We start from the raw sequence: 25277 nt of genomic DNA on the forward strand, positions 1-25277 counted from the left end.
TCATAAAAAAAATGGTTATCTCGATTAAAGATAAACAAAAACAGGATGCGATAGCATCACCATTCATTTTTCCATTACTTTTTGTGTTGGTTCTAAATAAACCTACAATGTTGAGGCAGGGGCGAAGCTAGGTAGTACTAGGGGTTCCTAGGCACCCGGTTCCAAAAGAAAAATTAGTGATTAATACCCCTTAGTGACCATATGTGCACCCCACGCTAGAAAATCAGACCACACAAGCACGAATGGCCCACTATAACCACGACAGGAGCCCAATACAGCCCAGCTTGCATCACCGTGAGGACTAATTAATTTCATTCATTGGAACAGTAGCTCCTAATTGTGAGTGATAGGTTTTCAATTACGTGATAATAGCTCTCGTGTTTTTTTTAGATCAAATGGAAGGTTTGGAATGAAATTATATGAGAGAATCCATTACATGCCACTGAGTTTGTCACACGTCTATGATTTACTACTGACTTTATTACGTTCTACGATATGTCATCGACTTTTGCTTAACTTCTACGATTTACCATCGCCGTCCGGTTAGCCTCCGTTAGTACTTTACAAATTTGTCGAAATTACCAAAATACCCATGGGACAAAAACTTCCAAAATTTGGATAAAATAATCGAAATATCATATTATAAACATAAGATCGTAAACATCCAAATTTTAGCCAAAAACTTGAAATCTGATATTTCGATTATTTTATCCAAATTTTGGAAGTTTTTATCCTAGGGGTATTTTGGTTATTTCGACAAATTTGTACAGTACTAACGGAGGCTAACTGGACGGCGATGGTAAATCGTAGAAGTTAAGCAAAAGTCGATGGTATATTGTAGAACGTGACAAAGTCAGTGGCAAATCGTAGACTTGTGACAAAGTCAGTGGCATATAATGGATTCTCTCATCCTATAATGCAGAGTCCTATTAGACAACTAATCCGAATATATTGTGGGCCCAAAATTTGGATCACATATTTCATTTTTTTTCATTGAGTTGTTATTGTTGAAATTTGAGTCGTGCGAAATACATCACTTATATTCTAGTATTGTTAATTACATGGCCTGTAATTTGAGTGATCGCTTGGAAAAATAGTGCTGAGGAGCTTCTACCAATGTGGGAGCTAGGCCCTCACTTTGAGTAATTGAACTTGAGGTCGCCGATATCCTAGCTACCTAGCTTTGAGCAGGTCGAGATCACTTCCTAGTTGCTTCGAGCTCAGCCCGACACGTACCGAAGGTGTACTGAAACACGCACGACGATTAATTAGCAGGGAGCTTGATACATCCCAAAACCCAGACAGCTAATCCGCCACGATAGGGAGCTTTTACGGTAGTGACAGCTCCGGTCGCTGTTTCAGCATAGAGCATTTTGCTAGGTCTCGACGAGATCTGAACCATTGGATCGGGCATGAATTCGTGATGACTCTCAACCCTAGGTTTTTGTTTTTCCTTGAGCCAAAGGGCGGGCAAAGCTCTGAATAATGCCCAAGCCATGATCTCTCTTTTAGCATTTGCCAAAATGAATTTGAATTAAATAACTGTAAGATCGATGCGTGTTTAATTGACTACATAAGACAACGGAGATGTTTTCTATGGGTATTTTTGTGGACTTGGAAAATGTTTTTATAGATTCGGAGTATGACCATCAAAAGGAATCATTGGAAAGGATGGCTCATCACGATGTTATATATAGAGTTAATTAGATCAATGCCATTGGAAATTTGCCTATTAAAAAATATCATTACAATTCATCTATTCGTAACCGTGCCACTAGAATTTTACAAAATTATAACCGTGCCATTACCGTCACATTTCCATCTATTCCTTCATTTTCCGTCTTCTTTCCTTCTCCCATCTTCTTACTCCAACAGTGAAGTCGAGCCGGCGGCGGCGAGCACGGCGTCCGTGCAAGGAGGCGAGGGCCCTGCCGAGCGCGTCGGCAGCAGCGGCGAGCACGTCGTCTGCGCAAGGAGGCGAGGGCCCTGCCGAGCGCGTCTGCGCCGTCCGCGTCAGCATCGGCCACAGAGGCGGAGCTGTGCCCGCCCGCGCAGAGTGCCATCTTCGGCGGACGTTGAGCACCTGGAACGCAGCGGCGTCGCCGAGGAGCTGCCGCGGCGGGTCGCTGCTCCAGTGGCAGGTGAGGTCGAACCCGAGCGAGCGGCAGCAGCCGGCACCGATGCTGAACGGGAATGGCATGGCTACGTCGCCGCAGGTGGTCGGGCAGTCTCCGGTCGCGGCGCCAGCGAAAATGAATCCTCTTGCCTCCCATTGCATCGATCGATCCTCAAGGCAGCATGGCCGACTGAAGTGAGAAGAAAGTCAGAAAACTTTGGGTGTATGTATCTGCAGATGAAGTATCTTCATTCTCAACTCTCGGCGGCGGCGGCAGCAGCAGCAGCAGCAGCACGCCGTCCCCACACAAGCGGCAGCAGCAGCCGGTGGCGGTGGCGGCAGCAGCAACCGGCAACCGCAGCAGAACGCTCTTCCGGTCCATGGTGAGCATTGTAGTATTACATATATTGAAAAAACCGGATGTAGTACTAGCTATAGCCTGCCTGTGCCTGAACTTCCAAGCCTCCAAGGTGGGCATTGTGTGCCAGTTGTTGTGAAAATACCGATACAGATGTGGTGTTATATGTACAAATTGTTTAATCGGCACATATAGACCTACTCTCTCTGTCAAAAAAAAATCAATTCTAGATTTGAATCTAGATAGACACTACTCCATCCATCCCATAAAAAAACAATCTAATACTGGATGTGACATATGCTAGTACTACGAATCTGGATATATCTCTGTCTAGATTCATTATAATAGAATGTGTCACATCCGGTCCTAGATTTGTTTTTGTGGGACGAAGGGAGTATGTCCAGATTAAAATTTAGGATTGGATTTTTTTTTATGATGGAGAGAGTATGTGTCTAATCTAGTTCTCCCTTATCTAGAAGACTTGCCCAAATTCGTTGTACTAGGAAACATCAAATCCCATTCTAGGTTAGCTTTTTATGAGATGGAGGTAGTATTACGTAGTGGTATCAATGCCGTTTTCGTGATGGTGGCGACTAATCTGACACCTTTGGAGCGGTAATGATTAGCCTTCCAGTGATAGCGATGTTCTCTGTCCCAAATCACCTTTATATTAGCAACTTGCATTCGGAGTTTATCTAATTTATGAATTGACTGTACCACAATTAAATCTTTAAAATAAAAACTCGGATGATTATAAGTTTTCGTTTATTTCATCCATTCTATATCCCTCCAAAATAGTAAGAAATTAGATTATCCTATCCAACCAAACATAAAAAAGATCAGATCACTATATCCAACAGGACTATATTTCACGCATAAATGACTGTGAAGTGTGAAGCAGACACCCCATTCGCCCAATTCAGCTTGTTGTATTACGTGCTCTTCCCGGTGACGACGGCCGGCTTATTTTCGTGTTTCTCGGCCTGTGTGGCCCATTAACTGGATGAGCGATTGGCCCATACATAGCTCTGTATTGTACTCCAACTATTTGATAGCATCACTTATCCCAATATTTTTTCATTTCTTTTTATACAAGTTATATTTCAAACTGAAATTTGTTATAGGCTTATAGCTATTTTATTTCTAAAAAAAACTTTGGTGTCGGATTTATGTAATACGAACTGATCTTAGAGAACATATATATGAACTCAAGTCATTCAAATCAGGGCATAAATCAAATGAAAAGTTTCAACATACTATTTTTTTAATAAGACCACTTGTTAAACAATATAAAAAATGAAAAGCATCATGCATTTAAAATCGAGGGAGTAATTAATCAACAACTATATATTGGAAGGTAGTACTGCACACTTCATGGTGAGGGAAAGTGCCTGCATGTCATCTAAATAGTCATAAAAAAATTTAAAAAAAATTGAAAATATAGATTAATATGAAATATATCACTCCACAAACATGCAAGTTCAATTTTAACTTCTACAAGATGTAACAAATTTTGTTGCAACTTATAAAAGTTAAATTTGGTCTTGCATGTTTGTGTAGTGATATATTTCAAATTAATCTATGTTGTCAATTCTTTTTAAAAAAATTTTAATAACTATTTACATGGCATGCAAACAACTAGAGAATGTTCTCTCGAGGGATGAAAATCCACGTCCTCATGATTGACAACATGCATACATCGAAATCAAAATCGAAGTCTACATCTCGAGAAAACCACTTAATTTCCAATAAACATGACTAATCCGCGAGGGGCCTGTCTAGGCATCTGTCGTGTGATTTTTGAAAAAAAATCACCCAGATTTTTTATCCCCTCAGATTTGCATCCAACAGAAAAAAATAGTACACAAACAATAAGATCGGGCCAATACAGACTAATAAAACAGATACAATATAGGTTGCAATATGCTAAAATTACAGTGCTTTGTAACTAAAATTACAGTTGTAAAAACAGTAGATATGGCATGTAAGTGCACTGTAATTTTAGTACAAATGTAATGTAAAATTTGGTAACTAGAATATTTGTCGTTTTAGTACAAATGCACTGCTTGAGAAATCGTCCAGGTATCTGAAGTGTTAAATATTGCATTTATAAGTAAAATTACAGTGCTTTATAACTAAAATTACATTTGTAAAAAACAGTAGTTATGGTATGTAAGTGCACTGTAATTTTAGTACAAATATATTGTAAATTTTGGTAACTAGAAAAAGAAATAAAAGAAATAGAGAGAAGCGACATCAGCGAGAAAACATGGGCGCGCAAATCAAAATATCGCACGGAGACCGTGGTGAACATGGCCCCACGCGGCGCCATGCATGATCGATTTTCTGTCGACTGGAAGCTGAGATACTCGGGCTACTGTCTACTGTGTTACTATCAGCTTATCGATCGTTTCCTCCACCATGTCGCCCGTGAGACGTGTGGCGCTGGACCGCTTTGTGCGTGTCTGATTCGTCGCGCCTAATCGCGGTGCAGATCCGACGGTTGAAAAAACGTCAAATACGAAAAAAAAAACAATCACACGAGAGATATATTGGTATAATCACATAAAATTAATGATAGGACAAACATAAGATGACACTAGCTTAATTTGGGAAATTCCAAGCTTAGAACAGCAGCAGCGAGGCAACGAGAGGCACGAGCATCATCGTCATCAGCGACACCGCCGCCGCCGCCGCCGGTGCAGTCTCGAACGTCAGCCGCCCGGCGTCGACGTCGTAGATCATGTTGGTGCCCGTCTGCAGCAGCGTTCCCAGCACCGAGCCGCCCTGCGATGGCAGCATGGTGAGGCACTCCAGCCCGGTGTCGTTGTCGATGTAGAAGTAGTTCGCCGCCGACAGATCCATGTCGGCGCCGCCGTCGAACACCAGCGTCAGCTTCGGCACCTTCACCTTCGCCATGGACGACGCGTTGTAGCACAGGTCGAGCTCCAGCGCCGCCGAGCCGTTGACGGCCGGCAGGCCGATCCTGCTCGCCACCGCCGCCCTCACGACGTCGTACGCCGCCTGCTCGAGGTACGTCACCGGCGTCGTGCTGCTGAGGATCACCCCGCCGGTGCCGTTGGCCCTCAGGTCGAACGTCCCCGCCGGAATGGCGTCCAGCCTGTTGCCGTCGACGCGTACGCCGGTGAGGTTGACGTAGTAGAAGTCCGGGTACAGGGTGCTCGACAGCAGCGGCGTCGACCGGCCGCGCTTCGTCTTCGGCACGGCGTCGTCGCCGAACCGGATGACGCTGTCGGCGCTGCCGTCGTCGGTGGCTTCCGGCGCCAGCAGCTGGTACGAGAACTTGCCGAACTGGAGCTGCGAGATCAGGGACAGGTTGCCTCTCCCGATGCCGATGACGCCCGACGCGCCGGCGAAGTCGCCGTAGCTGGCGTCGCTGCAGCCGAACACCACGCCGGGCACGGCCGTCGCGCCGAACGTGAACGTGTCGGTGGCGAGGTAGCCCGACGTGTTCGCCGCCGACCCGCCGTACGTCAAGCTGTAGCTGTCGCAGCGAGCGCCGGCAGTGGCGTTGGCCGCCGCGCCGGCGAGGCCGCACGTCTCCCTTAGGACGGGGAGGCACATGTCGCTGGAGCAGGGGAGCGGCGAGAACGTGGCGGAGCCGTTGGGCCGGAACGCGGTCGCCGGCGGCGGGAGGCACCCGGCGGCGGCGGCGCACGGCGCGCACTGCGCCCACACGAAATAGCTCGTGATGTCGACGAGGCCGGAGACGGTCTGCGCGACGGGTGTCCCGACGGTGATGTTGATGACGAGCGGCGGCGCGGCGCCGGACGCCGCCTCGCCGCCGAGCTGCTGCTGCTGCTGCTTGTTGCCCCTGTTGCGCAGCTGCTTCTTGAGGAATCCGGCGACCAGCTTGGACACCCATGGCCGGCTTTTGGCGGAGTAGCCGCCGACCTTTGGTCTGGCGCGGACGGCGGCGGCGGAGGCCACCGGCGGCGGGTGGAGTAGTTGCAGGCTGAGGAGAGAAGCAGCTGCTAGTAGCAGCAACGTCGACACGGCCATGCTCCTGGCCATGTTTGAATTTTATGTGTTTGCCTATCAAGCTAGCTAGCTTTGCTGTTTGTATGATAACTATGCAAAACTTGGCTGGGATGTTTGATGAACATGGCTAGTTAAATGAGTATATATAGGGTTTTTGGTCGTCCTGCCATGCATAGCTAGCCACTGGCAGAATTTAGAACATTATGTTGTTGGATTGTGTTGACACTTGACCTAATTTTATTTCATCGTGCTGAACCATATGTCGAACTGCTACATGTGATGTAACGAAGCAGAGTAACACTTAGTTTCTGAATACATGACGTTAGATCCTGAATGGTCGAACTTATTATTAGTCGCCTAATTTTTTGTAGCTATCATGATTGTTTTAAACTCTTTGTCACCTAGAGTTGCAAACGTGTCAACTAAACTAATACAAGGTGTACAGTTATTTAAACATCAATCTCCAGTAGACGCAGTGGCCTCCCACCCCCTCGCACCCACCGCGCATAACGTAAAATACTTTCGTAAAAACCGAACCGACCAACCTCTCCCAGTCCCATCCATACCACCCCTCCTAAGATTAACCTATAAAACCAGGCAGAAAAAAAAATTAAACCCTATAAAACCAATATATTCTATTATTTCAAATAATAGAAAGAAATTTTGTCCTTTCCTCGAAGATTTGCAGCCAATTATTACATAAATCCTTTCAACGGCAAGCATAAACCAACAAGTCCGTAATAGCACACCCAAAAAGGCAAAAACTAATGACCACCAACACTAGACAAAGACAACAAAGTTACTAAAACTTCTTTGTGAATTTACATCTGTAGTTGGCGAGAATCTGTATAATCTTTGCCTCTAGGTTATGCATAAGTTTGATATACTCATCACACCTTTGCAGTTGGGCTTAAAACCGAAGCGAATATGTTGCGCTAAAAAATATCTGCATATAAGATTTAGACGGTGATTTGTCAAAAACCATATCATTTCTGCTAAGCCATAGAACCTTACATATAACATATACTCCTACTAGACTAAGTTTCTTGGTTTTTTTATCAATACCCACAGGCCAATTACCAAAAATATTAGATTTACTACATGAAGATATAAACAAAAAGAGATTTGTACTGATCTCCAGAGAAATCTGGCAAAATGATTATCTCAAAATAAATGATATATATCATCTTATTTTTCATGAAAAAATTACATCTCACACTACCTTTCCAATTCCTACTAACCAAATTATCATTAGTTAGCACTACTCCTTAAACATAAACCACATAAAAATATGAATCTTTAGAGGCATCTCAAATTTCCAGATAACATTATTCCTCTCAATATAACCAAAAAAAATTTGAACTAAATACATAGAACGAAGCGAGAATTGACGATTTTGATGAAAATTGCATTTAAATACATCATTTCCTTCTGTCAAACGAATATGCACAATTAAAACACATAAATTATGTCAATTCATCGAGTTATGGTCTACTAATTCTCTTGTGAAATAAACATTCAACGGAACATAACTCATAACATTTGCAGCCGGATTCTTCTACGAACTATAAAGTACTAATACGGGTAGCTGTACTTAAAAGAAGTATTTCCTATCTACTTACCTCCTAGAATCTTAGTTGTTCACCATTATTAACTAACTAGGAACCCATATCTAAAAATCTACTCCTAACTTTCTTCATAAGTCCCAACCAACAATGAGAATACTCTTGTTTCCTCTCAACTTACTTAAATGATTCATTCGTTAAGTATTTTCTTTTCAATAAGTCTTGTTGAACACATTTCTCATTTATTAACTTAAAAAAACCATTTGCTTAATAAAAATTGGTTTTGAATTTCTAAATCTTCAAAATATATATACATTGTTAGGTGGCCTAAATAGTTTGTTTAACTCGTATGCTGTATACATATTCAAGGATCTACTAAATTTGTAACACTAATTCAAGGAGGTGCAAAAAGTTATATATTCTCACATTAATAAAAAAATCTTAATCAGTAATTTAATTGAGAGAATCTATTATATGCAATTCAGTTTATCACATGTCTACGATTTACCACTCACTTTTGCCATTTTCTACAATATGACATCGACTTTTGCTTAATTTCTATGATTTATAATCGCCGTCTAGTTAGCCACCATTAGTACTGTACATTTTTTTCCACCTGACCAAAATACCCATGGGACAAAAAATTCTAAGATTTGGACAAAAACAATTCCAAAATATCATATTATAAACATAAGATTGGAAACATTCAAAATTTGGCCAAAAACTTAAAATATGATATTTCATAATTTTTATCCAAATTTTGGAAGTTTTTGTCCATGGGGTATTTTGGTCAATTGGACAAAATTGCACAATACTATCGAAGGCTAACCGCACGGCGATGGTAAATCGTAGAAGTTAAGCAAAAGTCTATAGCATATATTATATAATATTAAAAAAATCAATAGTAATGGAATATTAATGGATTCTCTCAATTTAATTTAATTATTGCATGTATAGCTGAATCATATGAAATATAATTGCCTACATGTACGTGCTGATGTCAAATGTATACATCATGAAATAATTTTTGTATTTATAGCAGACAAATTGGTATTTCGTAATATTTATAGGTGTGAAATGGAACTTCCACTACGGAAGTATCTACTGCGCCATTCACATATCAGCTATCGTCGTCAAATTTCGAAAGATTCAGAAATAACTGTAGAGGATGTTCACGAGACACATGTTATATTGCTAGTATTCGCTAGCTATAAGTTTTGTTTATATGCTATATATAGGCCCTGTTTAATTCAGCTTAGAATTATTATAATTTAGATTATTAGGAGTAAGTTAAAACAAACAAGTAGATTATTATGCTAGATTATTATAATCTATAAGCCAGATTACTATAATCCAATAATCTTCTCTAGAGGAGCTTTTTTCAGATTATTGAGTGGCTAAAAACCCACTACCCTTAGATACCTCTAATAATCCAGAGAAACAAACAACTCGTAGTTTATTTTATGTCAACTTATTATAATCCAGTTTAAAGTAATTTGATTTAATAATCTAGATTACAATAATCTTAAGCCGAAACAAATAGGGCCATAGTATATCAATAACCATTAGTTCAATAATGCCAACTTTTAGGCTCTTAGCGAGTAGTGAAGACGACAAAAAGAACAAAATATACGATCGTCCGAGTCTGCGTGCGTGTGGTCTTCCGGCCGGCACGAGCTAGTTTAGGTCACCCTGAAATTAAGTCAATCGCGTCGACGTCGTTAATTAAAGATATATGACATAGAGAGAAGATGACGATGCTGACTCTGTCTAATACGTTCCTCTCAGTGTTACCTTTCGTTAATTAAAGCTGTGTGACCACTGACCACGTTGAAGAGTGAATGGGTTATACTAATTGATATCGCCTCATGTATTTTTTAATCCAATATAAATTGCTATATTTTTTTAAAAAAAGGATGATATATAATGCAATGACAACTCCCTTCGTTTTATTACAAGTTGCTTTGAATTTTTTCGTAGTCATGTTTTTTTTTTTTACATTTTACCTAATTAGTAAAAAAACTATATACCATTTTAGCATAAAATAAATATATTAAAAATTAGTTTTATTGAAATTAATTCGGTTTTCAAAATGTTGCTAAACTTAATTATCTATAAATTTGGTTAAACTATTTTTAAGAAGAAATTGAAATGACTTATAATATGATAAAACAGAAAGAGTACCATTTAAGTTCAATATCTTGCGTTCCTAAATTTTCGTGGTGTGGATATATGTGTTATGAATGTTATAAATCTTTTTAAGATTTATTTACATGGATTTATATAGAAGAAGGATATTAACTCGAGGGATAAAAATAGCTAGATTCCCATCGCAGAAAACTGCATCTTCTGACCAGGTTCATCCGTTGCATTATTTTGGCATACATGCATGCAAGTATCTGGCCTACGGCGACTCGTCTAGCCAGCAGAGCGCTTATCTGGTTGGATCATCTATCGTTTCGTCCAGCGGCGCCGCTGTCTACGAGAGGTGATTGGTGTATATAGTCAGCAGTTGGGCGCTGTTAAATTTGTTCAAATTGATTGACCGGGTGAAGATGCATGTGCTTTCATCCTGTGTGAAAAAGGAAAGCAAGCATGGATCAGTAAGTCAATCAGCACCAACTCTATCCTAAAATATAAATTTCTAACACATTATTTTGTTTAAAATATAGCTATTTCTAAGATTATCTACTCCTCAACGAATTACAAGTATTATTATTGTTATTATGAATATTGAAATTTTAATCATATATATGTTAAATTTGTTGGTTATTAATTTTGTTGCAGTCGATATGTAGAATTTGTTTTGAAGTGCTAATGACAACACAATATATTATAATTAGATGAATATTATAATTAGATGAATATAGAATCCATCCTAATATTTATTCTATTACACAACTTAATATGGAATCCATCCTAATACATTCTTTAGACATTATTTTATAGGGCAATTGCTTATTTGACCCTGTTTGGATGTCTAACTACCAATTTGACCCTACTTTTTCTACTTTGCGTTTTTGGCCTTATTTTTTATAGACGACGCTACTCTCTGACCCTGTTCCGTTAAGGTGAGCTAATGGTGTTAACTTTGGAGCAAATAGTCCATTTTGCCCTTGCTTATTTGATTCTGTAATATCTTGCTTATTTGACCCTATTATGTCATATTGTGTATATATTAAGATTTGTTGACATTTTTTTAATAAATTTGACAGTATTTGCTTTAATTTGATAAATTTGATTCAATTTGACTACAATCTGATAGTTTTTTTTTCACAAATTTGACAAATTTTGACTTTAATATTTCCACGCGGGTTCCACATAGCAATGTCTAGTACTAATTCTCTTATCCTCTCTCTTCTCTCTCTCCTCTCTTCCCGATCCAGGGCACCGGGAGCCCGGGACGAGCGGCGGCCGGCAGGGAGGATGGCACGACGGGCGGCGACTGGCGGGGAGGATGGCACGACGGGCGGCGACCGGCGGGGAGGGCTGCACGATCGCCCCTGAAGTCGTGCGCCGCCGCTCCGCGGCGCGACAGCGCCGCGACCGCCGCTCCACCGTGGGACGCCGCCCCAAAGCCGCGCGCCGTAGCCGCCGCCGCCCCTCCGCCGCACGACGGCAGCCCGAAGACGCGACGCCACCGCTCCGCCGCATGACGGCGCCACCTTCCTGGGATGCCATCGTCGCCCCGAAGCCGCGCGGCGCCACCGCTCTGCCGCCCGACGGCGCTGCCTTCTTGGGATGCCGCCGCTGCCCCGAAGCCGCGCGGCTGCCGCTCTACCGCTCCCGCAAAGCCGCCGTCACTCCGTTGTGCGATGCCGCCGCCGCCGCCTTCCCTCTGCGCGCCGTTCGCAAAAGATGAAGAAGAGAGAGAGATGGGTTGGATAGGGTTGAAGAGGCTAAGGGTATTTTGGCCCGTTTAAAAAATAAATAGATTTTTTCTTTTTCCTAAATGAAACCGTAACGGTGTGATGGAAAGAGGGTCAGACGGAGTGTTCGATTTTGAAAAACAGGGTCAAATAAGCAAACTAGGAAAAACATGGTCAAATTAGTAGTTAGACTTTGAAACGGGGTCAAATAAGCAATTGCCCCTTATTTTATTGAATTGTACTAAACTGTAGACAATTCTTGCGCACTGCCTTGAGGCTAACTTTTCAAAAAGCATGTAAACACACAAATAAATCTTCTAGTTACCATTATCCGCAGATTCTATAGATGTTCTATATGACAGACGATATTTATAGAGTATTGGGATCGTTAGAACCAGGGTATATGCGAAATACGGTAAAAGAAACAGGAGACCTACTCCTGTTGGACGAACCCGGTGTTGCCTTTATATATCAATATCATACAAGCATAATATTTGGGATAACCTAATCTAGTCTACGTCGGCTTAGCGGCAAGGAGCTCTCACACGTAATCCACGACTAGTGTAGTCTTCTCCTCGAACATAAACCTTGCAAGATTGGAGGTAGTTCTAGATCCCTTATATATGTCATGTTCTATGGTTCCTACGTACATTGGGTTTGTCCTGATCTGTATTGGCTTATCTTTTGTTGGTGCACCCCCTTCCTTCTATGGGGTATTCTATTTATAGCAAAAATCATCTTCCTCTATAAGTAGAACTTGGAGATTTAGAACAGGATATGGACCAAGAATACTTTATCTTCTCCGACTAAGACTCTTAACACCTTCTATTTCGGGAAGATAATTTTCTTCTTTACCTGCCGCATTTCCTTAATCAAATAATACATTATGGTATTATACTAGGTATATGGTATCTCAGTATTGGAGGCATGTCTTATTCTTGACAATAATAGGTTCTAATAAGAAAATAGTTGATATTAGCACTACTAGAAAAAGCATTTTCGCCAACGTTAGGTATTTATTTTCGTAGGAGGATATGACCCTTAGAGTCAAATAGCCGCCTACAAAAAAGCAAATTGGGGTGAAGGGCGTTGTTCGCCTGCAAAAATCTATTTTCACAGGCGAACCACTTAAGCGGCGCCTGCGAAAATCATTTTCGCAGGCGGACCACATAAGGTGCGCTTGCGAAAATTAGCGTGGTATGTGTCACTTCCCCTCACTCTCCTCTTATCCTCTCCCCTCCCCTTCACCTCTCCCCTCTCCTCACTCTCCTCTTATCCTGTCCCCTCCCCTTCACCTCCCCGCCAGTGGAAGGGGCGGCCGGCGGCCGGCGGCGTCTCCCCTCCCTCCCTACCCTCCAGATCTAGCCGGAGAGGGGAGTGGGAGGCCGGCGGCCGGCGGGAAAGGGCGGACAGCGTCGGGCGAAGCGCGGAGCGGCGGCCGGGTGGCGGGGCGGCCGGCGGCGGCTCCCCTCCCTCCCTCCCCTCCAGATCTGGCCGGAGGGGGGTGGGGGGAGGCCGGCAAACGGCGGCAAAGGGCAGAAGGCGTCGGGCGCGGGGCGGCCGGCGGCGGCTCCTCTCCCTCCCTCCTCTCCAGATCTGGCCGGAGGGGGGTGGGGGGAAGCCGGCGGCCTGCGGCGTCGCACGCGGGACGACGCGAGGCAGCTGGCGGCGGCTCCCCTCCCTCCCTCCCTCCCAGATCTGGCCGAAGGGGTGAGGGGGGAGGCCGGCGGCGGGGTGCATTCGTGCGACGGCGATGACGACTTGCGTGGGAAAATTTGTGATTTGATTTGATTTGATTGTGAACCACTATGATGTATGTTAATCTGTGATGTTTCTATGTATTTGATTTGGTTTGATGTTGAATCTGGATGGGGGAATGTGAGGAGAATGGGAAGCTACTGCTACCGGCCGGAATGGCGGTGGGCGGTGGCTGCACATTTTTTTTTAATTCCAGGTGCTATTTTCGTAGGCGGACCAGTTGTCCGCTTGCGAGAATCAACTATTTTCACAATCATTCGGTTGCAGGCGGTGAACTGGTCCGCCTGCAAAAATCTGTTTAGGCCGCCTATGAAAAGCTGTTTTCTAGTAGTGTAGCTAAGCAAGATAAAACAAAATTAGTCAAGAATTAGTAAAAAAAAAGTTAATAATTTCAGAGCTACGAGATTTTCATTCCGAAGCAACGTTAGGAACGCCCCCACAGATCGATTGAGTTATCACATATGTGTTTTAATCTTATTGGTTAAATGCTTTATTAATCAAAAATTACATTTATATTGAATAAGTCGAATTAGAAACTAGTTAATTAGTCAATCTTAGTATTTAAATGCTAAATCACATATCAACTATGCAAATCATAAAATAGTTATACCCGATCAATTGGTTGCAATCGTAAATAATGTAATCACCGTGTTTAAATTGTGGCATAAACAATGCTCCTACTGCTCAATAGCTCTTGGTCTCGCCCAATTTGTTTGTTATCTTCCCATTTGGTTTTCTCATATGTATTGATCAATTACATATGTATCTTCTAATCTGCTCAGGTATGATTTGGTTGAAAATGATAAATCCAGGCAGCTTCCATGTGACTAATTTTTCGTAGGCTGTTGGTCCGGAATATATTAGTGAAATCATCTAAAAAATTATTGGAAATTTTACACATAGATATCAACTGATATATTTTTATATCATTTTATCTATTCATATGAAAATGAGTTTTCAAAATTTAATTGCAAAGTTGAATATTTAAAATTTGCAGCAAAATAATTTAAATTTATTAACAATTCTAACAATTAAATTATTAATTAAAAATATGTACTCCCGCTAATATGTGAATTTATTATTTAAGATTGTTCGCAGAAGCATATTAAAATAAATAAAAATGAAGAAAAGCAACAAACCTGATTTACTTGCAACATTGACTAAGTAAGGTCAACTCCTTTTCTCCTGATTTGCATATGCGCAGCTACACTCTTCCATGGTCGGTCATCTTGTCGCTAAACTCTTCTAAGTCTGTTTTACGCATGGCCATGTCCTCAAGTGCGTACAAGAGCGACATGTCGACACACATGCATGGAGCACCGAGCACCTCATAATTAAACACAAATAGAGATGGCCTGTTTTTTTCTTTTTGTGAAGGATGGGTTTGTTGAGGATTTCCAATTTCATAAAAATGAAAAAAGAGGCCATTTTTTTCAACTTAAGAGAAGATCATCAACGTTGATAAGATCATTATTAATCCCTCCGTTTCATATTATAAGTAGTTTGACTTTTTTTTTCTAATCAAACTTTGTTAAGTTTGACCGAGTTTACAGAAAAAATTAGCAACATATAAAATATCAAATGTAATGTTGAATATGTTTATTTTGTGTTGAAAATATTACTATATTTCTGTAAACTTAGTTAAACTTGAAAATGTTTAACCAGAAAAAAAATCAAACGAGACGGAAGGAGTATGTTTCCTGCCGTTAATTTTTTTCACCATAACATCACCAGCCAAACATCTGTATTAAAGCCTCCCACCCCCCCCACCCAAACCTGGCGCAAGAAATATATGCATGGGTGTCTACATGAACATCAAAACAATCGAATTAGAATCCGATTAACCGATCTTGACTTGTGCGGTTTGCCTTCGCTAGCTTTTCGTTCACGAATTCAATCGTGCATGCACGAGATGGAATTTTAGTTATTATTTTTAATTATTTGCATACAAGTATTTGCGTCTACGTGAATTGAGCGTAGCTCAACTCCCTCTGGTGGAACAAACTCACTTGGGTTTAAGTTCTAGACATAACATTCCAACTATAATTTTGATAAAAATGTTGTGCAAGTAAATATATATTAGTCACTACCAGGATGCGAAAGTTTCCCGTGTGCCTATAACACCCAGGAAACTAGGTGAAACACCCGGGAAAAATCTTCCCGTGTGTCAACACCCGGGAATGCTCACACGGGAGCGTTGAAGCTTTCCCGACTTGGATTCCCGGGTATCAGGAAGGCAGCGCTCAGGAAAGCTCTAGACATCCTGGGTGGTTAGAGCAGCACGGGAGAAAAATCTAACGCTCGGGATGTTCAACGGAACGGAAACGGCAACGGAATACTTCTCGGGTGTTGGTTCTTTTGCAACACCCGGGATGTTTCAGTACTACAGCTCAACATTCTTCCCGTGTGCTAACCACACCCAGGAAGTTTCAGTCCTACAGTTCACCATCACCCGGGTAGCAAAAATAATAAGCAATGTAATAGAATTGGTACAAGCACTCAAATATTCAGCAATGTAATACAATCAGTGCAAGTACAAAGCATAAACTGATCTGTACAAATGTTGATACCAGATATTTGTTTTAGTTGCACACATACATATTCAAACAGCCACAACCAATCTATGGAATACACACGAAAGTAATGTTTGCTCCTTCATATAGGTAGATTTTTTTCTAACATCATAAGTACCAGTTCTTGAATAATATCTGGGAGTCCATTGGATAGGTAGGACCAAAATAACATGAACTACATCCAAAAATCATTGTTCCAGATCTTGATGTTTGGATGGATTTCTGTAGCAATGAATCATGGCTGGCAATTGGACGCACTTGATCTTAGATGATGGCTGAAAAATTATAGTGTGTTAGAAGGTGCTGATAAATATTGTATAGAATATATTGCCAGATAAATATTGCTATAGCATATTATGAAAGTTTAAGAGTGCACATTGTTAGATTCATGCCTAGATGGATTAGAATCACAAGCCCAAAGACAATTAACAGTACAAATGTCAAGCATGCCATTTGTCTAACCAAGTGGTTCCTACTTGTCCTGTACAAAGAGCCCAGTTAGCACAAACCAGGTAGAAGATACATAAAGAACTAGATTGAACTACAGCTAGCAACTAGATACATGCATCAAATGTAATTAGTCTTACTTCTTAGGTACCTATGCATTTTACCTATTCAGATTAAACTATGTGTTATATCTCAGGCAACTGTTTACATATTGAATGCATTCAGATTATATGCTTTTTCGAAGATGGAACTATCCGGTAAAAAGGTCATTAATGTTGGTATAAGATTGCTCACCTAAATAGACAGTGGGGCATGTTGGGGCCGCTGGTCGTGGAGGCAAAACATTAAGTTTCATTGCAGATTGAAGCGCCTGAAATTTATTTACACATAACAATGCAAATAGTTAAATTTATACATGTTGATGAATTTTAAAATTAATAAGTACATAAAGGAGGCAAAACTACAAGTTACCAGCTGTATCGCAGATGTTAAGTAACATGTTTCATGTTGCCAAGCCTTACCATCAATGGGTTATTTCATCAAATCAGGACTTGCACCATGCTTTTCCTTAACAACTCCAAAATAAGCTTCCTGCATGATAAGTTGGGTGTTTATTCAAATGGAAAGAGATTAAAAAGTTGTTGATCAAATTTTGTGCAAGCTAGAGTGCAACTACTTACAAGCTTATCCTTGACACGGTCAGTACAATAGTCCTCTCCATCTTTTCCACTCTTCCTTGCTTCTGCATAAGCCTCAAATATACCCATTGGCCTCTTCTCCTTCTTCTCCTTCATGAAACAAAATAACAATTGGATTATTTTAATCTATAAAATACATTTCAAGACTTTATGCCAATATGTGAAAAGTGATTTAAGTTACCATGTTCTTTTGGAATCGGTCAAGTGAAGCGCTGCCTTGACGGTGTGCTGGCCCATCCATCATTTCCCTGTATACCCTACCTTCGCATGACTTTTTTATCCACTCTTCATTACACCAACGCAGTTCCGCACACAACTTCCATTCTTCCGGAGTCTTTTGAGCCCACCAATACACAAATTCAGTGATAGAAAATTCCTCGGATTAGTCAACGAGTAAAAAGAATTCATACTACAATGTCCACTTCTGTTGTTCTACGTTCAGCACTTTAATGAAAACTAGAATATCTCTCTAGTGTTAAGCTGAAAAACTAAAATAATGGCAATACATCGCTAGTAATCAGAAGTACAAGTCTTAACAAGTAAAAATCTACATGGCCAAGATAACTAAAATGAGAAGCATAAAATGAAGTAAATATTAGCCATATCACAATGCATTAAACATGTCAAGTTTTTTTTACCTTGCTTATGATCTGGATGACCAAATCACTCTCTGAACAAAAAAAAAAAAAAATCAGTGAACGGATATGGCTGGGTGGGAACAACCTGCAAATCATCAAAATCAAGCACATTATATGACACAGAAACTGAATCTTCATTACATCGAACAAAACTAGAGGGAACTAAACTGAGGAAAATCAAAATAAAACATAAATACCAATGAAGCCGAGGAGGGTAGAGGAAGGCCTGGAGATGGAGTATGCCTCGGCCTGGTGGATGATGGCTGAGGTGGGGATGAGCTGAGTGGGGGAAGAGGAGGTCCAAAGGGGCGACGGCGGAGGCGGCGATGGACGGTGGAGGCGGCGATGGACGACGGAGACGGTGGGGGAAGAGGAGGATTAGGCAGGGAGGTGGGTGGAGGAGTTGGTCGGCGTTGGGGTCTGGCGTGGGGGAGTTGCGTGGAGGAGTTGGCCGGCGGCGGTGGAGTGGCGGCGGCGGCAGCCTCGCGCGCAGGATGGCGATGCCGCGGAGTCGCGCGCTGGCGGCGGAGTTAGGGATTTCTCAGATTGGGGATTTCTCGGGAGAGAGATGGAGTCCGAAAAAAAAAATCGGAAGACAAGGAATAAAAAAAAAATCGGCGCTCCGGGGGGATGGGGACTCATGTACGCGCCAATATTTTCATCTGACAAGTGGGGCACAGTACGTTGCAACAAATCTCACGTTATCTTGGACGGAAACCGTTGCCACATATCTTCCCGGGACTTATCCAGGCATCCCGTGTGCATTGTCCCACGCCTAGGAAGCTTCCCGTGTTCTTTGTAAAACACCCAGAAATACTTTTTGACACCCGGGAAAGTTTGCCATCCTGGTAGTGAGTTATTTTATTTAAAATATAAAATTACAGTACTATATAACTAAAATCACATTTGTAAATTCAATTGATATAATATAATATGTAAGTGTACTGTAATTTTGATAAAAATATTGTGTAAGTAAATATGTATTTGTGTACTCCGTTCGATGTAAATTTAAGGGTAGAAAAAATTTGGGTGTTCTTTTTTTTATTGTTAAAAATCACCCGATAAATGGATAGGCAGTTCCACTAATCAATGATTAGATTATTCTGATTAATGTAGGAGATAGTAGAAAATGTTCAATTAATAGAAAATATTCAATTAATATATGGACGTAATAAATTCAATAAGATTTTCTGAGGCCCATAAATTTAAATCAATATACATATTAATGTACTGCTAAGATAATACGATAAAAGGTCAATATTTTTTATTAATGTGGGAGCTCGTAGAAAGTGTCGATTTATAGTATATGTAGGTGTTGATAGATTTTTGCATTTAATTTGTACATGTTTTTTCAGCCAATTACAACCTTCTACCAATCATTTTAACATATTGTTTTAATACTTATGCCCATGTATAAACTTGCATTTTGGACGGAAAGGTCGTAGTACTTACGTGTCGATTGCATGCATATGCACGTGCTGTTGAATGGGAATAACAAATGCATTAGGTACGTTCGTGGTTCCAAAGTGACAGCATATACCGGCCGTTTCAAATTACTTGTTGTTTTACATTTGTGTTAAGATATGCATTTTAATTAACCATCAAAATTTTAAACTTATATGGTTTAGCACCACAATATTTTATATTTTTTATTTATATCATGTGAGATATTTTCATGATTAAATATAATTCACATGTCAACTATAATATTATAGACATGTTTAACTTTGAATAAAATTAAACGATAAGTACTTTATTCGGAAGGTGACAAGTTGTCGTAAACTTGTCATGGTTGCCGGTTTACGATTCTACATCGTAACATGAATTCCGTTGGATACAATTATGTGACATGCGATTCTAACAAGAATTTAGTGAAATCGTCATGTATACTCTGTAAAGGTAGGAACTTAATTACCACTATCCTATATAAGTAAGTCTCTATTAGTACGTGCTAAAAAAATGCATTCCTGCTCGCGGCCGGGGTGTACATGCATGATGTCAAACACAAATAAATTAATAATGACAGTAACTCGTTTGCTGATCTCACTTCTGACCAGGCCGCCATTCAAATGCCTGTGGAGGGTTATAATTTTACCGTGTTGCAAAGCTCAAATTCAGTGTTCTCCACAAAGGTCACATGTTAATTCAGTCTTCAGAAAGATATGAAATCAAAATAAGTCCTTGAATTCTGCACAAATTAACAAACCAGTGCAGACAAGTTAACAGAAAGATGCTGATTTAAAAGTCAGCAAGCTACAGCTTTGGAAGAGTCCCCATGGCTCCTACGAAGTAACTATTAATATATTTCACTATATATACGGCTCGGACAATATATATATATCTGGCGTTTTCTACAAATAGATAAACATGATCAATATTGTACAGCTTTATTAGATTATAATAAAGGTAATTAAGCAATATGTCACAATGCATAGCACGGCCCACCAACCTTAGGCCACCCAGGTCACATTGGACGAGCTCCACTACAGATCCAACCAGAGCTACAACTTTAGGCGAAGTCTATGGGTGATAATTACCTTCACCTTTATGTTGTGCTCTAACGTCATCAATTACCGATATAGGACTAAACTCAATAACCTCCTCCGTCAAATCAACCCATGTGACCACGAGAACTTCTTACCTGGCCTCCCACACCATGTGACCCATGAAATTTATTTCGGGTTTCAAACCTATGCTCTGAAACTAGTTGTTACATTGCGCACCTCGTCCTGCAACTGTGGTCCACCCAGGTCATATTGAGCTTGCTTCACCACAGGTCCAACCGGAGCACAACTTTAGGTCCTGTGTCCACACAAACCAAAAGACTAATATGATGTGTAAGGATTGTATTGTCGTCTCCCTGTTCAAACCGCTTCTAATAAAACCGGTCCGAAATTACCATCGAAAACGAAACACAGAAGAAAAACCATAGAACATCCAGTACTAAAGACGACACCGATGCACGATATTTGTTAACGAGGTTCGGCCGAAGCCTACATCCCTAGGGCAGTGGCTATGGGTACCTCTCCCCGATCCAGCATATTATAGTGTATCCGGGTATCCACGATCCTCGATCCATTGGCTTGGCCGCTGGTCAGTCGTCCCTAGTCCTACACTACCGTCACCCTTGCTGTTACAACAAGTTTGCTCCTCCATTTATGAGAGAAACTAGGACTGCTGTCACCCTTGCTGTTACAACAGGTTTGCTCCTCTATTTAAGAGAGAACCTAGGACAGAGTCCGACTCTTAATCTATTCCTAACACCTAGTACAACTCTAATTTCTAAACTGTAACCGACTACATACACATATTTGACACAAGCTTGAACAGACTCCGTCTAGGCGAATATGCCACGTCAACTTGAATTTGCTCCACGTGCGAACCTCTGTGTACCAAGATTTGAGATGGCTACTTTTTTCGCCGCTCGCGCTGAGTTGCCCTAACGAACATCCACTAGGCTCACTTTAAAAAGAGACTCCGCTATCCCTGTAACTTCTTCTTCTTGACTCCACCTGCAACAATGTTTCACCTTCTTCCATATCATTACAGTCGTCTTGTCGACCAAATTTGAATTCCTTCCTAGCTATCACATCATAGACTCTCTAAAAACCATGTTCATCTCCATCTACATATCTCTCCACGTATGGGTACATCGTAGAGTTACATGCCAAACTCTTCTTGGCAAACTAGGGGAGAGCCGATGCATAAATGTCACGACCGGAAATAACCCAACGGGCGTTCCTTATGTGCGTGTATTATTCCTTGTCCCAGGAGGCAAGGTACACTAAAAGTCGATACAATTCAGAGTTTACAAGCGGAAGCGTAAATAGTTAATTATTACATGGGCAACGAAGGCCCAGCACACACGAAGACAACGAAAAACAGTGGAAGACTAAGGCGACGACCACAGGCGCTTGACGGCAGGCACGAGCTAGACACCAAAGCCTTCATCATCCAGGGGCTCCTCTTCTGGGTTTGGGAAAAATTGAGCAAGACTGAGTACAACCACCGTACTCAACAAGACACACCCACAAGTGCAACATAAATGCAAAGGAGTACAATGGAGTTATAGTATAGGGGTTAGGTTTTGCAATAAACAGCATTTAAAAGACTCTTAGTTGCTCAAAGCTAAATTTAAAACACGATCCTGGAACTATTTAATATTATTAAACAAGGCCGTGAACCCACACGAACCTGCCTTAACCCAAGGCCTACGATGATTCAGACCGAACTGGCAACCCGACCCTGGGTCCCAGCTCGTCCCAAGCCAAGCCAGGCCAACCATTTCACATTTTAGTTATTAAGCAGGTTTTAAGAATTAAAAACACTAACTTGGGTACATTGCTAGGCTTGCCTATAACCGAGGGCGCGGCTATTCGAATAGGTTTTACTCTGATCAGAGGTGTACATCTTTACCCACAAGACACGTCTTCCTCCCGTGCAACCACGTACCACATACCACCACGGCATATGGACGGAAGACATGATATAGTTTCCAACCCATCCTAGCCATAGACAAGAGTACCGACCCAACCCCACCTACGGCCGGAACCTCCGGGACAGGTAGGTAGGACTGAGCCCCTAGCAGCAGGACACCGGCCCTGTGCCACGACATCTCGACTACCGGGCCACAGCTCGTGTAGCCTTCATTTGCCCTAGAGATGTCCATCGACCCCCGACTTCGTCCATCTCCATCCATGTACTTTTGTTTATAACCAGACTGAGCCACAAACTAAGCCTTACCCACTAGACATGTGGACGTACGGTAGTACTTTGCAACAGAGGCCCGAAGACCGGTCCTTATGTGGCCGGGATGCTACTATCAACACCATGCACCCCGAGCCCAGCCTAAAACCATTTTGAGGGTTTTGAATAGAGGGGGAGGTGTGCATCCAGTTCCACAATAGTCCAACCATTCCATAATGTCCAAGTGATATGAATATTCCCAAAGTCTAAAGTTATAAAACCACCTAATGTTGGCCTATTAATCAGCGAAGCATCTACCTAATTTCATACTAGGGGAACCATGAGTAGAGTGCCCACTAGTTGGGGTTTTGTTTATTCTAGGGTGTACAAGGTAATAATAACAATAACAACAATAATAAGGTCATAACAAAGGTAAATAGGCATGGCTAAATAAAACAGTGATAATGCGGGAATTTAAATAAAGCGATAATGCAATAATTTAAATCAAAGTAATTTCACAAAGTGGGATCCGATATGTTCAAAGAATGATGTGACTTGCCTTGCTCGCTTTCCCAAACGTCGGCTTCAACCTCCACGAAGAGCGGATCTTCCGAAGCTGCATCGTCTACACGACCAATGGAAAAGGAAAAGGCTTTTACTCTAATAAACTCCATATAACAAGCAGGAACAAAGCACAAAAATGGGTTCTTGACTTCTTAAGGAAAAATTAGAGACTTCAACGGTCCAATTCCGAGTTCAAATGGCCAAGTTATGGCCATTTGAAGTTTATATGCTCTTTAAATGAATATTTACTAATTTAAATTTTAATTTAAAAGAGATTTATTGCGTCAGCCGGGGGAGAGGGGCGCGTGGACCGGGTCCACGGGAGTGGGACCCACGCGGCAGCCTCACGGTCCACGGTGGACCGGGTGCACCCGAGTCACACCGGCCGGCGCCGTGGGCCCCACGCGTCAGCCGCACCCGAGGGCATGAGCGGCTGACGGCCGGGCCCCACGCGGCGGCCACTCGGCGTGCCCGAAGGCGGCCACGTCGACGCGGCCGGCGGGAGGCGGCGCCCGCGCCCCGATGGTCGCCGCCGGAGACCACCGGCGCGGCGGAGCAGCGGCCGAGAGAGGGGTGGGAAGGGGGAAAGGAGGCGGCGGTCCACGGCTCACCCCGAGGCGACGGCGGCGACGGAGGTGGCGGCCGGAGCGGAGGAAGGCGGTGGCGCGGCTCGGGTCGACGGGGTCGGCGGCGCTCCGGCGGGAGGCGGGCGAAACGGAGGGGTGGACGAGGTTGGCGAGGATGCAGCGAAGCCGAAGGAAGCGGCGCCGAGGTGGGAGGTGGTCCGGGGCGACGACGGCGGCGGACCGGAGCTCGGCGGCGACGGCGGAGAGAGAGAGCGACGACGCGAGCACGAATCCGGCGAGGAGGAAGGGCGGCGAGAGGCGGAAACGGACGGGAGAAGCGCGGGGAGGGTTTATATAGGGTTGGAAGGGGGAGAGGGCGGCCGGCGGGGAAGGAATAGGCGCGGGAGGTCCGGCCGCCATCAATGGCGCCGGCGAGATTTGCGGGGCAAATCCGCCCGTTTGAACGCGAGAGAGAGAGGGAAAAAATGGGGGGAAAGAGGGAGGGAATCACGGGGAGTATTTCCCCCCTCTTTATTGCATGCGGGGACGACGGGAGGCGGCGGGATTCGCGGCGGCGGCGGCGCTAGGCGCGGGCGAGGCGGCGGGAGCGGCGGGAGGAAGGAGATGACGGGTGGGCCCCATCCGTCAGCGAGGGTGGCGGGCGGGCCCGCCCGTCAGCGGCGCGCGCGCCCGGAGAGGCCGAGTGGGCCGCAGGGAAGAGGAGAGAGAGGGAGGGAAATGGGCCGAGCCGGCCCAAGAGGGGGAGCGGGGGAATTTTAAGGTTTTTCTTTTTATAAAATCATTTTAACTTTGTTTATTTCTTAATAATTATTATTTGTGCTCTGAAAATTCCACTAAAATTTATTTACACATTTTAGGCTTTTAGGAAATATACAAAAATCCTCCAAGCCTTATTTGACTTTTAACTTTGCACATTTTAATTTTTGAAGGCTTTCACAAGCATTTTAATTATTCTAGGCATAATTTAAAGGGTATATTTTAGGGTCGATTTGGGACGCGACAATAAAGCAATTGATAGAATTTTTCCTTAACTTAGTTAATTAATGCATAGGATTCTTCTGTAGCCTAAGCTTGCATTACTTGTTGTCCTTTGTTGAATTATGTTCTTTGATATAAAAACACATTCCTTGTGATTCGATACTATAAGGTGAAGTACTACATCGGTATCCATGCGGTTGCATATTTATCTAATGACCGTATCAAATACAAATAGCTATCACCACCTACCGCCTACCTCTACAACCCGTGGAGCACACAACCAATGAAGGTAACCTCTAACCTAGACACCATGTCTATGTTGATGAGTACACAATTAGCTCGGATATAACCATGACTACCTTAGGAATGAATCAACCAAAGATATATTCTATATTAGATTTACTTGTTATATATTTGAAAAAACGTTACTACACATTG

General features: G+C 42.5%; 2 protein-coding genes across 4 annotated transcripts; both read right to left on the reverse strand.

Moving 5' to 3' along the window:
• Nucleotides 1–5099: 5099 nt before the first annotated feature.
• On the reverse strand, nt 5100–6509 carry LOC107275869 (aspartic proteinase nepenthesin-1). The gene has a single exon (XM_015764022.3). The coding sequence runs from the start codon at nt 6507–6509 to the stop codon at nt 5100–5102; it is 1410 nt and encodes a 469-aa protein (XP_015619508.3).
• Nucleotides 6510–16125: 9616 nt separating this feature from the next.
• On the reverse strand, nt 16126–18601 carry LOC9269531 (uncharacterized). Of its 3 annotated transcripts, none has more exons than XM_066306558.1 (7): nt 18222–18601; nt 18025–18056; nt 17568–17720; nt 17369–17476; nt 17210–17279; nt 16983–17058; nt 16126–16516 (listed from the first exon to the last, which is right to left on the reverse strand). In XM_066306558.1, exons 3-5 carry the CDS (start codon nt 17628–17630, stop codon nt 17220–17222), a joined length of 231 nt encoding a protein of 76 aa, XP_066162655.1. In that variant the 5' UTR covers nt 17631–17720; nt 18025–18056; nt 18222–18601; the 3' UTR covers nt 16126–16516; nt 16983–17058; nt 17210–17219. The 3 variants fall into 3 exon arrangements, with proteins under 3 accessions (XP_066162655.1, XP_066162654.1, XP_066162656.1); XM_066306557.1 differs by having other exon boundaries at nt 18025–18109; XM_066306559.1 differs by having other exon boundaries at nt 17160–17279; nt 18025–18109.
• Nucleotides 18602–25277: the final 6676 nt, after the last annotated feature.

Source organism: Oryza sativa, chromosome 12, assembly GCF_034140825.1.
Source record: "Oryza sativa Japonica Group chromosome 12, ASM3414082v1".
In the NCBI taxonomy this organism is placed as follows: Eukaryota; Viridiplantae; Streptophyta; class Magnoliopsida; order Poales; family Poaceae; genus Oryza; species Oryza sativa.